The sequence below is a fragment of the Emydura macquarii genome, unplaced genomic scaffold (genome assembly GCF_026122565.2).
Source record: "Emydura macquarii macquarii isolate MOO-44397 ecotype Brisbane River unplaced genomic scaffold, CSIRO-AGI_Emac_v2 contig_1253, whole genome shotgun sequence".
NCBI classification, from domain to species: domain Eukaryota; kingdom Metazoa; phylum Chordata; order Testudines; family Chelidae; genus Emydura; species Emydura macquarii.
The window spans coordinates 35,141,599-35,157,913 of NW_027131390.1; the positions used below are offsets into that span (position 1 = coordinate 35,141,599).

General features: G+C 44.9%; 1 protein-coding gene across 2 annotated transcripts in view; it reads left to right on the top strand.

Moving 5' to 3' along the window:
* GABRQ (gamma-aminobutyric acid type A receptor subunit theta) overlaps positions 1 to 16,315 on the top strand; it is an 84,319-nt gene that overhangs the window by 15,576 nt on the left and 52,428 nt on the right. For both annotated transcript variants that reach the window (XM_067549771.1, XM_067549772.1), the window contains exon 3: positions 14,733 to 14,800. In XM_067549771.1, coding sequence (XP_067405872.1) covers positions 14,733 to 14,800 — 68 coding nt within the window. The remainder of the gene's footprint in view (positions 1 to 14,732; positions 14,801 to 16,315) is intronic.

A 16,315-nucleotide genomic window follows, 5' to 3' on the forward strand; every position in this document is an offset into this window, starting at 1 on the left:
ACTCTGATCCCAGTGGAGTCAAGGGTCAAATTCCCATTGACTTTAGTGGCAGCAGAATGAGGCTAATGCTGAATGCTTTTAGAAACCTCACCCTATGTGGGATCAGTCCTGCAAAACCTTACACACATGCTCATTGACATCAGTGGCTCAGCTCGTGTGAGTTAAGATCTGCTTGCCCAAGGCTTGCATATTGCCTGTGCTCCTTGTGCTAAAAAAGTGTTGATAGTGCTTTGGAGAAAGGGACACAATCAGCACCTCCTGTTGTCTGGAGACTAGAGGCCCATAGAAGTCAATGAAAAGTCTCCTGTTGACTTCAATAAGCTTTGAATCAAACCTTTGGTGAGAACAAAGGAGAGAAAAGGGAGGACTGATATTACCTGTTGCCATCCAGAATCTGCGTCTGAGATCCTTGAATTCCAGAGACTGATGTCAGCAGAAATATCAAAAAGGAAATACAATTAATCACTGAAGTGAACAGCTCCTTCGGTGTTTACCAGAAATGAGAGTTTCTCGGCAGACTTGTCTCGGCCCAGGAAGGAAGTTTGGGAGGATGGGGGCGAAACTGAACAGAATCATTCTTCTGCCTGAGGTTTGATGGCAGAAGTAGAAGGACGTAAAGCAGGAGTTTTCCATATATGTTTCTGAGTTTTGCACACAAATAACTCAGTGCCATTTTTCGAAGTTGGAGCATAGAATTTGACAGGCATCTGGATTAATAATGAGTGCTAGTCACTTTGATGAATTGTAGAAGATGCATACGTATATCAGCCTTGCAAAATCCTACTCACCCATGCACCCCAGGCAAATAATTCTTTTGGTGGGAAAGTGACACACCGTTAGTTGCTTTTGTTATCATCAATTTTGGTGGCAAAGGCTGGACAAGTGGATTTTGTTACAAGGCTGGTAAATTTTCAGTACAGTTATGTAAGGCAGATCTCTGCTGAAATGACCATAATAATAGCACACTCTGGGGCCAATGTTTTCAAAAGCAACTAGAGATTCTGGGAGCCCATCTTGAATCCCCTTCACTGTTACCTACTCCTGTGATTTTATCACAAGTCTTGTAATCTTTGGTGTTTTTCTTAAAACCTCAGCTCCTGGAGTCAAGTGATTAAGTGAGAATTTCAGCTTTCATTAAAAAAAAGTTTATAGATTGTGGAGAAAAGGTGGAATATATGACCCGAGTGCACCCTAAAGGCTCAGACATCAGAAGATAAAGAAAAATAAACCCACATTTATTATTCTTTTAAAAGATCTGATGATTTCCAAGATGATCTCATGATTTTTAAACCAGTTTCATGAGTTTTTCAGGTCTGGCTCATGATTTTTGAATGTTTGAGGTTGGCAATTCTGCATCTTAAATAGGCCTGACAGTTCTGGGGCACATATACATTTGACCTAGTGCCGTGTTTCAGAACCCTGGCCAACCAGTAAGTCAGGTGACCAAGGGTCATGTGACAGCTCAGAAGCAGTGCTTCCTATAAGATGGAGCCTGCTCAGTTAGAGAGGGAAATGCAGCGGTAGGGGAAAGACCTGTGAGGGGCCCCCTGTCTCAGCCAGGTGGACGGTCTGGTAGGATATACCTGCAGAGAGCAAATGTAATGGGGAAAGGCCAGGCATCAGGACCTGGGTTTCTGGAAGGAGCTATAGAGTCCATGGATGATTTAGCTGAGTTAAATAATATTAAATAACTAAACCCCAAAGAAAGGGACTGAAATTCTTCCACTGTTGGAGCTTTATCTGACAGTGGTAAACTGGCTTACACTGACTTTGGAGCCCCCCAGATCACTAGCCAGTTCCTGAAAATCCAGGCCCAGATGTCTGTAATTTGTAGAAAACTGTCCTGTTCTTAACCATCAAGGTGTTCTATTGTTCCGTGCTGCGTGTGCTAGGTTGGAATAAATGTAGGAGCTGGCGCTTGTGGTATTCTTTAAAACAGAAGAGTGAGTGAACGATGAATTGGAAGTGTGATTTCTTCATTAAAAATTTAAAAAAGGAAAAACATTTCTTCCCATTGCCCCTTTGATAAATATGACAAGTCAACAGATTTGGTGGTTTTTGTTACAAATATTTGCAGTGTTTCATGGTGGAGTAATGGATTTGATACCAACCAAAGTGTTTGCATTGACCCATTTAAATTAATTTGGTTCAGCTCACTTTGTGCTAAGGGGAGTGAGTGGCTCACGGCTTGGAAACATACATAAATGTTTTCCCACCAATAGGTCCTGGTTTCAAATTCAGCCCTGGTCTATAGTGAATGGCAACTGTTCATTGATCAATAGTTGTGGGTCAATATCAGGATCCCTCACATTTGGAATTGATTAGCTCCTTTGCTGACAGTCTCAGGAAATAAATTAAGGGATTAATATGTCACATAGAGCAACTTCTCCTATGACCTTTAAAGGTGATCATATGATTAAGGCATGTTGACGGGGCAATATTGGGGCAGCTTTCACAGCGACTGCCCAGTCTATGGCTAAATGGATTAATTAAGTCTCTAGAGCTCTTTATCCAGGACTACATTTTCTTAAAATAAAAAAAAGTTTCTAGGTGAATTAAAAAAAAAAAAAAGATACCTTTTATGTTGGATTAAACCTCAGGGAATGATTTGACATGTTTGCATGAAGATATGTTATTAGGACATAGTCAAGGCTGGTCCGTAGACCCAGAAGCCTTGCTTTTCTTTGCAGACTTCAGCGTGCATGTCACATGAGTACAAGTGCTTTTTGTCAGACATTTCCCTTATCTGCAGTTTCAGTTTTGTGAGCCAGCGGGGGAGTAAAATCCACAAGAGTCCTGCTCGCACAGGAGTCAGATGGAGGAAGGAGGGTCTTGTGGGTTTCACTTTCTGCTGCCACCCCAGACTTCGTGTGACCATGGGCAAGTCACATAGGTCCTTATTCAGAGCCCATTGATTTCAATAGGTTGAATCAGGGCCTTAATCTCTTTATGCCTGTGTTCCCCATCTGGAATGTGGGGACAGTAATCCTGCCTTTCTCTCACCCATTATCTGTCTTTTCTATTTAGACTGTAAATTCTTGGGGACAGGGACTGCCTCAGATGTTTGTACAGCACCCAGCACAATAAGACTCTGATCTAAGCACTCTGCACCCTTCCCGTGCCATTAGATGTCACTTAGGGCACAAGCAAAGCTCTGCCATACCTGTCTATCCTAGGTTGCTGTTTGCATGTTCTCTCTGTTCAGTCCCTTAAGTTTTTCCTCTCTGCAAGGGATTCTTTCAGTCAGCTCCTTTTGGGTGTCCCTCCAGCTGCCCAGTGGCACACCTGTCAACGCACATGCTCTGGTTTCAATCTTAACGCACGTTACAGACATTTCCACCTTCTTTTCTGAATAACTTTGTTGAACTCTCCAATGGATCTTAGTGTTTGTTAGATCCCTTTTAATACCTAGCATTTTTCGGAGGCATTTGCTTTCGAAGACATTTAGATGTCCGTCTGTACCTCTGCTGATTTTCCAGCTTTCACACCCACGTGGCAAGACGGAAATAAAATTTGAGTGGAGCATTCGTAGTTTGGTCTTTAAGTTGAAGATTTTCTCAATCTAAAACTTGTTTCAGCTGGTGAATGCAGCTGCGACCTTGTGAATTGGTGACATTATCTCCTTCTGGGTATCTAGGCACTACAGTTAGATAAATAATTATAGTAAGGGACACAGACGACTGAAAATAAACTCAGCATTCCACTGAAAAATGAGTTGCAAATCCATAATGGAAACCCAGGTTCAAGGCTGCTCCTGTTGCTGTCTTCCCTATGCTGACCTGAGGTGGATGTGGGGTTGGTGGCATAGCATAGTTCTCTTTCATCTTCTCTTGCTTTATCCCATCATCTGGGTTTGGATCGTCGTGCCAGCATCCGCCATCTTAATCTGTCCATGGAGTAACACACTTCCTTGAACTGAATTACATACGATGGATGAGTCTGACATAAAGGAAGAGGGAAGAGCATGGAAGGAAATTTGCCCCTGTGAAATGTGTATTGTTCTGCCCCTATATGGGAGTGCTGTAGTGTCACTCACAGGGGAAGAGGGCCAGGTTTCCAAAGGAAACAGCTAGGGTGAGATTGACAGAAGAGATCAGCTCCCATTTAGGCACCTAGCTACTTTCACCCAGTGGGCTGAGCTCTTTTCGAAATCTGACCCTGAGTGCCTCCTGGGCTCACCCAGTGGTACCCAAAGAGCACAGCCATAACAGACAGGTGATAGTGATCCAATTGATCAACAGCACCCTGGGATCCAAAGGGAAACCTCTCCAGTCCTCTGGAAGCTGGAAGGACAATGGCCATTAGTATGACAGAATAGTCGAGGCTCCGAGAGCAAAGGTTGTCTCACTTCCAGGTGAATGGGTACAGAGCAAATAAAAATTCTGGGTGTTTAAGGAAAACAAAGAGGTGTAGATTTCTGGGTGGAATTCTAATGTTGTGTCTGTGGAGGTCTCCCACGCAGCTACCAGAATCTCACTGGCCCTGGGAGAAGGATGTTGAACAATTCACTGTGAATCTCTACAGTTTTTCACATACACTTATATTTAGGGTATGGAGTTTTTTTTAGTTTCATTCTATTTCCAAGCATTGGAAAGGAACATCCTTGGATTTATAACACAGACTGTAACGTACGTGCTCACCCCCACAAGAAGCCCTATAACCTGCCCTCCACTCTCCACCTAGTACAGGATATGAGTGCCTGAGAGAGATCCTGTGGAACTCAATGCAGGCAGATCGTTCCTAACACCTGCTAAACTTGGTGTGACCTGGAAGAAATTATTCTCCCTCCCACTAGAAGTCACCCTCTGATGCAGAGGACATAGGTGAGTTAGAAGAGCAAATATCCAAATAAACAGTACTCCAAGCAGCTTCTAAAACGGAGGACTGGACTGCAAAGGGGCAGCATTGCTGCAGTGGGGGAGTAGTGACTAACTGCCCCAGGAGCACCGTATGGGGGCGTTGTTCCTGGGGCAGGTGCAATGTCATTGGGAGTTCCAGGGGAGTGCAGGCCAGAGTGGCCCTTAGTATAGTTTGGAGAGGGCCATGCGCCATCACCTCTGCTAATTTAACTCTGCCGGCTGGTGCAGATGGGTGGCAGACTACCCTTTCCGCTTTCCGATTCTAACGGGGAGGCCAGTGCCACTGACCTTACCAGCCTTTCACAATCCTCATACTTGGGCAGTGAAGTGGCTGTGCTTGTGACTAGCCCCTGTGGAGGAGCAGGGGGGCAAGTGGTATCTCCACCCATCTTGTCGCACAGCTGCACAGAGGTAGGTAGCATCTAGCCCAAAATGCTTCAAGGGACAGAGTGCAGTCTGAAATGGATGAATGAATGTATTGTTCAGAGAGTAAAGTATGGATTGCAGTTGGGGCCCCTGCCTACTTCCATAATGTTGATACGTTAACCAAGCCCTAAGAAGTGCACTAAAACAGTGGCATATTTGCCAGTATTTCACCTGCATGGAGTGTGAAAGGGAGTTTATAGCTGAGACCTGGGACCGTCTTGCAAAGCTGAGGGATAACAATCTTCCTCAGTATACACTGCATGACCTTCAATGGGAGTTAGGTGCATAAACTGCTTAGGTCCTTTTGAAAATCATGCTACGTGCTAGTGTGCATCTTTAGGTGCCCAAATACCTTTGTACACCTGGCCCAAGGTACTTAGGCACATGCCTAACTTTAAGCATGTGACCAGTCCCAGTGCAGTCAGTGGGATGACTCATGATTAAAATGAGGCACATGCTTAGGTACCTTGCTGAATGAGTGCCTGACCGGCCGGGAAGCTTACAGAGGAATTCTCCAGAGTTCATTTGCTTTCTGCTCCTTTTCATTCTCTCTTTTAAGCCTGCACAATTGATACCTTGTTTTAAAATCAACCTCGATCTAGCTTCTTCTATAATCCTTCAATACCCATGGGACGACTTTTTTCATAGTCTATTGATTGCACTCTCTAACTTCCAAATTTCCATGGGATAGTCACAATATCCCACTTTAATCCCTACTAATCCATTAAAAATGCCCATGGGATATCCTCCGTAATCCACTGCACCTCACAGATTGCATTCTCTAGCTTTCGGCTTTCCTTGAAACATTCACAAAATAATGATTGTTAGATTCATACCAGCATGGCAACTCACTTTCGGAAGAATCCCACAGCAGTGCCTTGCAAACTGATATAGGGCTCACTGCACCCACCACTGCAATACTACCCCCTCTGGGGTGAAACATAGAAGCTGTTCTTATGTTCTAGCACATAAGAGAGTTCTAGTACATATAGGTTTATATATACTAGTTCCAAGTACATAAGAACTCTAACAATCACAGCAACACTATGCAACAGTTGAGAACAGGAAATGAAAAATATTCTATCCATTCAAAACTGCTGGCAAAATTTAGGTCAACGGCTTATTGGAATTTGACCATCACATCAAGGTTAACATCTGTACTTTTGGAAAGAGTGCAAGGGGATATTAATGAGTATGAGTGGTCAGTTTTATGTCTCATCTCAAAGGTGATACAGCCAGCAGCGCAGTGCCTCCTGTCTCCATGCTGAACACTTGGTTCAATGCTTATTGAGAGGAGAGCCTGTACACTCAGGTGTTCCACAGACATCTTCTTCTGTATGAGCACACAGCTAGCTCAAGCCTCTTTTAGCTTGTGAGGCCAGAGAGGACTGCAGCAAAAACATGGCATGGTTATATATATAAGATGCCGTTTTGTTATGTGAGCCCTAATTACTCCCTCAAACCCCATGCAGTATCCTCGTACTCCACTGTAGCTTGGAAACGGCTCCATCTAACGTTCCATTTCCCATGGGACGTTCCTAATATTCCTCCTTATTAAATGAGTTGTGCAAATTGAGCAATCTGATTGGCTACGGGCCAAAAGTCATGCAGTTAAGAGAGTAAAACAGCGCCGGTTGGAACTCATCATTAGCCTCATCACTCAGGGTTATATTGTGTTTAGCCTGACAGAGGTGCGCACAGATGGGAGTGGGTGCAAAGCAATATTCCTTTCCCCATAAGGATCTGCAGGACACAAACCCAGGTCAGCAGAGCCAGCAGGCAGTAAACACTGCCACACTGCAGTAGCTATAGCCGTGCCACTCCTCACATGCTGCACACCACAGCAGACATACACTATGAGAAGTCCTGCCCCTTGGAGGCCCCTTGGAGGCTCCTGATTGGTCCTTTGACCCCATATAAGCCCATCGGGTGTACCAGGAAGTGTCCATCAACCATGTAGATCCCCAGTGAGCTGCTTCGGTTGATTCTGCTCCCAAATTTCTAGAATGCTGATGAGGAACAGAGACAGGATAAGGAATTTACTACTGCAAGTACCTGAGGTAATTCTCCTTTTGCTCTAGGGTTAAAAGCATGCATTTTTGGAGCTGAAGGAGCAGGTGTCTAGCCCTGGCTCTCCAAGGAGGGGCATGATTTATAAAGCAAGAAAGCTATATATATATATAGCTTTCTGCAACATGTGGATTCATTACGCTGCCCTTCCCCAAATCCGGGGCGTTTCTGCCACTGCTGCCAACACTAGAGTTCTGTGGCTTGGAGCATGAGCATTGAGATGGTGAACATTGACTTTGGCTCTGACTTAGATTCTGACCCAAGCTGCAGACCCAGAACCCTGACACAAGTTCTGACCTCTGGTATTGACCTCGGCTGGGAAATCTGACCTTGAGCCCTGACCATGACAAACTCTGGTGTGCGGGCCAGGCATAGTCTCAGCTCCAAAAACATGGCCTTTTAGCACTTGAGCTAAAGGAGAATTTCCTTAGGTAGTTGCAGTCCCTTATCCTATCTCTGCCCCCAGCCACTTGAAGGTAACATCACACTCACTCACTCCTACACACCCAAAGCCAGGACATTACAGCAAGGCAAGAATAGGCCATCTTCCTTTTCCCCCACAGCTCCTTGCCCTGGGCCTTCTCATTGCCCACCTGGCAACGTGGAACAACACCTTAAAGCTGCAATCTAGCTCTATCTGCTGATGCACGGATATTTTTTGCCCCATGCCCAGAGCTGCACAGTGTGGTGTAAGGCCTGGCCTGCTAGGAACAGGGACAGACATTGACAGGAACGCTGGTGGGAGTGCTTTGATATCAACCTCTGTAAATGTTTGATGTTTCTGGCTGTTGCACTGAGAACGATGAGCTAACTGTGTGCTTTGCGATAGGCTGCGGCGGTGGGGTGGTGAGGTTGGCTGTGAGTCATGCAAATACAGAGGGAATAAAAACAGGTGAAAAAGGGTTGGGGATGTTTAATGTGTATTTAAACTTTGATTGTGTTGGCAAGGTTTAAGCAGGTGCTTAAGTGACCCAGCTGAACTCATTGCTTCTTAACGTCACGACAAATCAGAGAGAGACGGGATGAAATCAGTTCCCAAAACACTTTGCTTCTGCTTTCCTGGCACATGAACAGCTCTCCCTGCTCTGCAACCAGTAATAACCCCGTCAAATGTTCAGGTGTCTCTGCCCCAAATGCTAAGCCATAAAACTTTTCTTTCTTTCTTTTTAAAGAGAATAATTGGTCATCTCAAGCATTTCTGTACTAACTCTGCATTGTCTGTCTGTTCCTGGTGGTTTGTCTTTGGGCCAGGGACCTGTCTTTTAATAAATGTTTGTCCTGCATCTAGCACAAGGGAGCTCTGATCTTGATTGGGGCTGCTAGGCCACCACCCTAATACAGATAAATGGTATTAATTAACAATCCCTTTTATTACTGTCAGCCCATATTATAAAAGCGAAAAGATACTCCAGGTTGCCCATTTTTAGGCTGGTGGTATAGCATTTTTGATCTACTTGTACTTGTCCACACACAGTCCCAACGGCTGAAGGAAATTTTTTCGTTTCCACACATAAAGAGCAAAGCTTATACTCTCCATCTGACATAACTATGTATGATTATGGAAAGCAAGGATGAAAAAGAACCAAAGTAAAGTCTCCATGGGTGAGAGAGAGCACACACAGTGTGTGTCTCCTCTGTAGCAGACTGCAGAAACTCCAAGAACACAATAGCTGCTGTCTCTGTACAGAGGCAGGGTCCTTAGAAAGTTAAAGGTGCAAGTGCACAGAAAAAGGGCACCCCAGTTTCCTAGCTGCATACACCACAACGGGGGGAGGGGGAGAGGCATGGAAGAGAAATGCAAAGAGAAGTGCCTACTGGTACGACCTTTCACATTCTGCCTGTGCGGGTACAGCTCAGCCAGCCATTTGGGAGTGGGACCCCACCCTGTTTCTGGAGCCTAGTGCCAGGCTTCTTGAATTTTGAGCACTTGTGCAAAGATTACTATTGTACAAAGTTATGCTGAGGAATCTGGGGAGAAGCTACTTGTGCCTATGTCCCCTTTGGTGCTGGGCACAGGCTTATCTATAGAGAGGTCCAGTGGCCCATGACAGGCAGAACACTCTGCCTGAGGGGAAGGACGAGATGGGAAAGAAAAGTAATCCCACCCATGAGAGTGGGAGCCCATCATGGTCAAAGACAAACTAGTCTGATTAGGAAGCCAGCATTTGTCTCCTTTTCTTTCTGTGCATAGCTCTATTACTCTGCACGACAGCCCAGAAGGTGAAATCCTTCACTCATCCTCAGGCCAGTTACAGCATTGGCAGGGCCATCCTGACTGAAGGGAGAAGCTTCAGAGGCCAGGGGGTGATCAGTTCCACGAGGCCTTTCACCGTGCATCCCAACAAAAGTGCCCATTAATGCCAATCAGCGTGGTTTTTGTGAGGCAGACACACATCTTCTAGGAAATGTAGAGACCAACCAAACTCAATATTGCCAACCCCAGGTGTTTGTAAAGCATGAGCCAGGCCCCCCAAAATCACAAAATTGGCTTTAAAAAAATATGAGATTTCAATAAATAATCCAAGATGGGTTCTTTTTTATTCTGGTTCCTGAGCCTTTCAGGGACACGGTTTCCAGCTTTTCTCTGCAACAGTAAGGTCTAGAAACATTTTTTTTAATGAAAGATCAGGCTCTCACATAATCACAAGACTCCAGGAGCTCAGGTTTTAAAAATCAAATATTGTGAGAGTCACAACATAATTGTGAGTGTTGGCAACACTACGGTCACCGGACAGCTGTCATAGAGTAACAATATTCAGTCACTACTAACTTGTCCTACAAAATCATTTTTAGCCAGTTTCATTTTTTCTGGTTTTGCCTTGAATTTTAGTTTTTCAGTCTCTATTCCCTTCCTTCTAATACAATTCTCACAGACAATGAGACGCTTTTGCAGCAAAACAACGGAGATTTTCCACTGATGACATGAAGTGGGGAATTTTTCATCTGGGAGCAATTTATCCCTGACAAGGACCTTGGCTATCCTTCATCATGAAAAGATGCCATTCACTGGTGAAAATGACATTACCTCATTCTCTACCATGTGGATCTTTTTTCAGGTGGAAACATTTCCCTTAATTAAGAATGGTTAATGTCACAGATCAGAGAGCATCATGACAGTAACAAATGCCATTAATATTGGGTCTGCTTTGACCACCCTTAGTCAAATCAATTAGCCCAAGGCCTTCCTTATTAGCCAAACAGTGACACAGATAATTAAAAACATTTTTTTTACCTTTTATATTAATCCCACCTGAGATTATGAACACAGCAGAGTTGCATGTATTTTCCACAGTTGGTGTCCTTTATTTATTTTCTTTATTTACACTTAACTCACAGCTTAGATATTGCCAGCAGATTGGCTCATTTTATTTTCTATTTACAGTAGTATCTAATGGCCCTAGCAGAGACCAAGCCACAGTGGGCTGGGTGCAGTACAAACAGTGCCTGCCCTGAAGAGTTTGCAACTTACATAGACATGTTCTGCAAAGGACGGGAGAGGAACCGCAGGAACGGAGAAGGTGAAATGACTTCACTGTGGCCACGCCAGGAATGGAATGTGGCTCTCTGGAGTAACAGACCGCTGCCCCGCCTACTGGACCCCACTGTTCTTTGCTACCTTGCTGATGTACCAGTCCCTCCTGGCTTCTTCCATGCCCTAGTGTTGAGGGAAGTAATTTGTTCTCAGACTTTACCCCCACACCAGCTCAGCTGTGCTGTCTGGCGCATATGTGGGGAGGGGAGGGGAGGCAAGGCAGGGCTGGACCCATTTCCCACCCCTCCCTGCCACTCCCACATGAGGGGCTAGAACGAGTGGGCCCTTATCCCTGTGTGCTCAGCGTTAAGGTGCGGGTAGCTCATTCAGGGATGTGAGGGGGATTCTTATTCCCCTGCCTGTGCATGTCATCCACTTCACAATAAGCACATGAATAATCCCATAGGGGCAAATTCTGATTTTGAATAATAGCTTGGTGTGCGAATAGCTAATGGGTTGTCATGTGGGTTAAGAAGCTACTGAATCAGGATCAGACCGTTAGCCTCTTCATAACTCCCAGCTTCTGGCAGCTCCTCTCCTTCCCTTGCCCACTCCGATAGGACACAGGGATGCTCTCTGTGCAGACTTCACACCTGGAGTTGTTTGTTTTCCGACCCCCTATGAGACAGACCCCATAAACCTTCATCTTTGTATTTTTAAAGGACCCAGGCTTCTTAAACTGTTGTGTCTGCAAGCTGGTGGCCTCAAGCAATTAGTGACCTCTCCCACTTGCCACCCCAGTTTAAGCCTCTAATCAGAGCCCTGGTGGTCTCTGTAGCTACTCTCACCAGAGAGCCGGAGCTCTCTCTCTGGCTGAGCTCGTGGAAGCTGTGCTAAGCCCAGCTCAGCTGGAAGTGGCGCTTTGTGGACCTTAAATCCATCACTCGTCTTTCTTAGAGCAGGGATTTGGGAGTCAGGAGTCCTGGATTCTATTCATGGCTTTGACACTGAGTCACTGCATGATCTCAGGCGCTCAGATACCATGGTGATGAGCGTGGCATAAATGCCTAGACAGATAGATTAGATTAGATATACTTTGTGCATTTGACAGCTCTTTGTGTATAGTCATTGTCAGTTTCCCCTTATAGTCAGTCAATTTCCTTTATTGTTTCTGTGGGTCTCTCATGTGGCAACAGGGGGGAGAAACATTTTTTGTTTTAGATGGCAAAAACTTATTGTAAAACCACAAAAATTGTCAGTGTGTATGTGGGGGGAAGCAAGGAAGAGAGTGTGCTTGGTGGTAGCAGTAGGACCTTTGAAGGGAGAAGCAATGTAGATTCGTGGATTCCAAGGCCAGAAGGGACCATTTTGATCAGCTCTAGTCTGACCTCTTGTATTACACAGGCCAGAAAACTGCCCCATAATAATTCTCAGAGCAGATCTTTTAGAAAAAACATCCAAACTTGATGTAAAAATGGTCAGTGATGGAGACTCCACCACAACACTTGGTAAATTATTCCAATGGTTAATTATTCTCACCGTTTAAAAATGTACACCTTATTTCCAGTCTGAATTTGTCTAGCTTCAGCTTCCAGCCCCTGGATTGTGTTATACGTTTCTCTGCTAAATTGAAGCAGCATAATCCATTGAATAGCATGTGAGACTAGGACTCAGAAAACTTGGACTTCTATTCCTAGCTCTGCCACAGACCTGCTGTGTGACCTTGGGCTAGTCTCTGTTTTCTCTCCCATCCTTTGCCTATTTATACTGTTAGTTCTTCAGGGCAGGTCTGTGTCTTGCTATGCAAATGTATAGCCACTAGCCCAACAAGGCCGTGATTTTAGCTGGTGGTCTCATAATAAAAATAATGTCAGGAAATTGACAAAAGAACATTTTTGGTTTTTTTTATAAAGCCTTTCCTTATGCTACTAGCAGCATCAGAAGTGATTAAGACCAAACCAAATTCACATTTTCTCTACTGAGGCTGTCTACACCTTTCACACTTTACTCAGCTTGAAAGGTTAGTGCCCCCTGCGAAGCTGGTTTTATGAGTTGGGCAGACATCAGACTGAGAAGCCACCCACTCATTTCAGACAAACTGCCATCAGACTGCTGGCTGTCTACTTTAAATTCCAGTGCTGCAGCATGAATAGCTGCTCCTTGCTGCAGAATGTCCCACGAGCTCTCTGAGTCGGACAGGAAAAAATAATTCTGCACTGTCTCTTTAAGGAGATTTGCATAGGAGGTCCTAATTACCGTAGTTATTGATTCTGATGTTTTAAGTATTATTCATATCCCATTAAAGGATAATGTTGTCTAATTTGTAGGCACAGAGTTTCAGTAACAGTACACCCAATCACAAGGAAGCCTTAATGACACTACTTTCCTACTTCTGGTAACACCCAATTAAAATATCATTTCATTTCCAGTTTAGATGGGTTTTGCCCCCCCATTTGCTAATTTTTTTTTTTTAGTCATTTTGTGATTATCTGTAAATATTTCAGCACTTGGAGCTGCTAATGAATTGAAGGAAAAGTCAACACCATGTGTAGCAAAATTTCCTGCCCCTCCTTTTCTGGAACTGTGCAACAAACCACTCAGTAAAACACACAAAAGAAGAGAGATTTGACTCCTTGGGGTGGAGACCACTCAGAGGGGTTTTGAGGTAGGTGGGGACTAGAACTCATGAACACCTAATGTCTCCTCTAGCTGGCCACAGTTAAAGTAGCAGATCCTTTTTTTCTCTCTGTGGGCCTTGTGAACAGCCAGCAGCATCACATTTATACACTTATACACCCAAATCCATCTGTTACAAATGCAGTCCTTATGGTATTGGGCTAAAGCACTGCAGCTTGAAATCCTGCTGTGTGGGATAGCAATGTAGAATATAGTAGGACTTCTTTTTTTATGTGGTAACAAGGGTTTATGTGCAGGTAGGGTGACCAGATGTCCCGATTTTCTAAGGAGTGTCCCAATATCCAGGGCATCTTATATAGGGTCCTATTACTCCCCACCCCCTGTCCTGATTTTTCACACTTGCTGTCTGGTCACCATTTGTGCAGGGGGAAAGGGCCTCTTTGCAATTGATGGAAAGTTATGTCCTTGTCATGCCCCCGTTCTACACTTTCCAGTCTTTTCCCACAGGTGAGGATGGCATGGCCACTGAGCCTTCTGGGGAAGGGGATATCCAAATTAACCACTTAGGCAGCGAACACCCACCAAAAGGTGTCCACACAGCTCCTTAGCCACTAGGGCACAGCAAGATGATACCTTGTTGCCAGGCAGATTAAGTTGGCTAATGAACTGAAGGGCAGTTCTGCTCTGAGAAGTGACTGTAAAAATGGCATTGGCTTCCTCCACAGATCTGCTTTCTGTTTGTGTTCAATGGCCTGTCTGTACTGACTTACATATGTTTTAAAAAATGGCTAGCATTTCAGAGCTGACTCCGTGAAGAGGAGTAAGCTGGGCTCTAGTCCATCTTGGGCAGCAGCAGGAGGCTTGTTTGCTGCATTCCAGTTACATAGCCACTCAGTTACACCTGTGCAAGCTCACTGACAGGCATAGGATCCTACAGGTGTCCCTGGGGGCAGCACTGGGAGGCAGTGGGGCTACACAAGTGTCAGTGAGGACATCATTTGGCCTGCAGAAACTAATTACTAGTGAGGAAGGAAAGAATCCTGCTCTTTCTCAGTGCCCGGGTGAGTTTGCAGGTCTAGGAGTTAGAAAAATCCACCATTTTCCCTAGGAAACTGAGCATTGTTGATGTGGAAATCCTTTGTACCTAATGAGCCGTGTACTTCCACTTTTCACTGGTGTAACCGCATTGCCCAGCAAGCTACACTGCAGCGTGGGGTACTGTGGCTAGAGCTTGTGTACTGTTTTAACCTGGGCCCTTTGTGTTTCAGGTAACCCTGTTACAGTGGGAATGAGCATCCATATCTCCAGCATTGACCAGATTTCAGAAGTCAACATGGTAAGTCCAAAAAGAAGAGAAAAGCCAACAAACTGTTTATCCATCTGTTGGGTGAGATATAAATCCAAAGCCATGGCTGCACAGAGTCATTAGAGCTCTCAGAATACTTTTTGCAGGAGTTTGGGAAATAACATAGGAGCGGTGGTTAAATTCCAGCGTGTGTAATTAAATGCTGCTTCCCTACATTCCTTCTGCAGTTATTCTTCATTTCTCTTCCCAAAATTGTGTTGTGTTGTTGGTGGTGCAGAATGTCTTCTGTGTTCCGCTCCAGAAGTAGTTGCATTTCTGTGGCAGGTGAGGAATATACAGAGTAAAGTGATTAAGGTTCTTCCTGGATAAAATGTAAGTTATTCAAGTATCAGTGCTGTGTATGTAGCAGGACCAAAACAAAGAATGGGGGTGGAGTGGGAGGGAGGCAGGCAAGGTTAAGGATACATAACATTCCTTCCTATACTCCAAAGGAATATGTTCCTATCACAGTATGACAGGTGTATTGGTTTGGTTCTTTGTGCCTCACTCCTTATTCCGACTGATTCATGATTCCAGCAGACCTGTGCCATTGAGACTGCACATGACCTTTGCTACCAAGCTTCAGCCAGATTGCAAGCTGATCCTGAAATAAACCCATGTTCCCACATGTGAGGGATCTCTGGCATATACACCCTGTTCTTGATGGTGGAATTTACCCCTCTAGCATCTCAGGTCATTGGGTAGCTTCAGGGAATGCTGCTAGGTTTCTGCTAAAGTTCTACTACCTATGCTGAGCACCTCTACTGTGGCTGGATGTCTGCGCAGCCCTAACCAAGCGCTGGTCTGCACGTCAGAGTTAGGTCGATGAAAGGCAGCTCCTGTCGACCTAGCTCTGTAAGCCTCTACACTAAAATGTGACTCACCCGCTGCACTGACTGAATAACTCCACCTCCGTGAGAGGCGCATCGCCCAAGCTGATGTAGTTAGGGTGACGCAGTGTCCGTGTTGTAAACGCTGTGCTGCTTACATTGACTGTTGCTGCCTTCCAGAAGCCATCCCGCAGTGCCCACCCGGGCAATTAAATTGGTGTGAGGGCTTCTGGCAAGGAGGTGCACTGCCGGAGCATAGTGTGAACATGCAAAAGTGATTTAATTACTGAGGTGGCTTTATGTTGACATAGCTCTAGGTTGACTTAATTTTGTAGTGTGGACTGGCCTTAAAACTCTGTGAGTCCTTTGATACCATCATTAGGGCTCTTAGATGGAGAATCTCATCGCAGAGGGGATCTCTGAGAATGGCTTCTGGTTTAATTGTATCAAATATTCCATCAGAAGCATGGCGGGGGATCTTTCCTGGGCATTGTAGACATTTCTGCTAGCCTTTCGTAGTTAGACCTCCAAAGAGCAGATGTGTCTGTTTGCTGCTCATTTCTAGCACCACAGGGCCAGTGTGGCATTACAAGTCAGCATGCGTCCAATGACTGCTGCTTCAAACACTTGCCTTACGGTGTTTCAGAAGCTGTCTGGAAACAGGAGTATGCTGCCA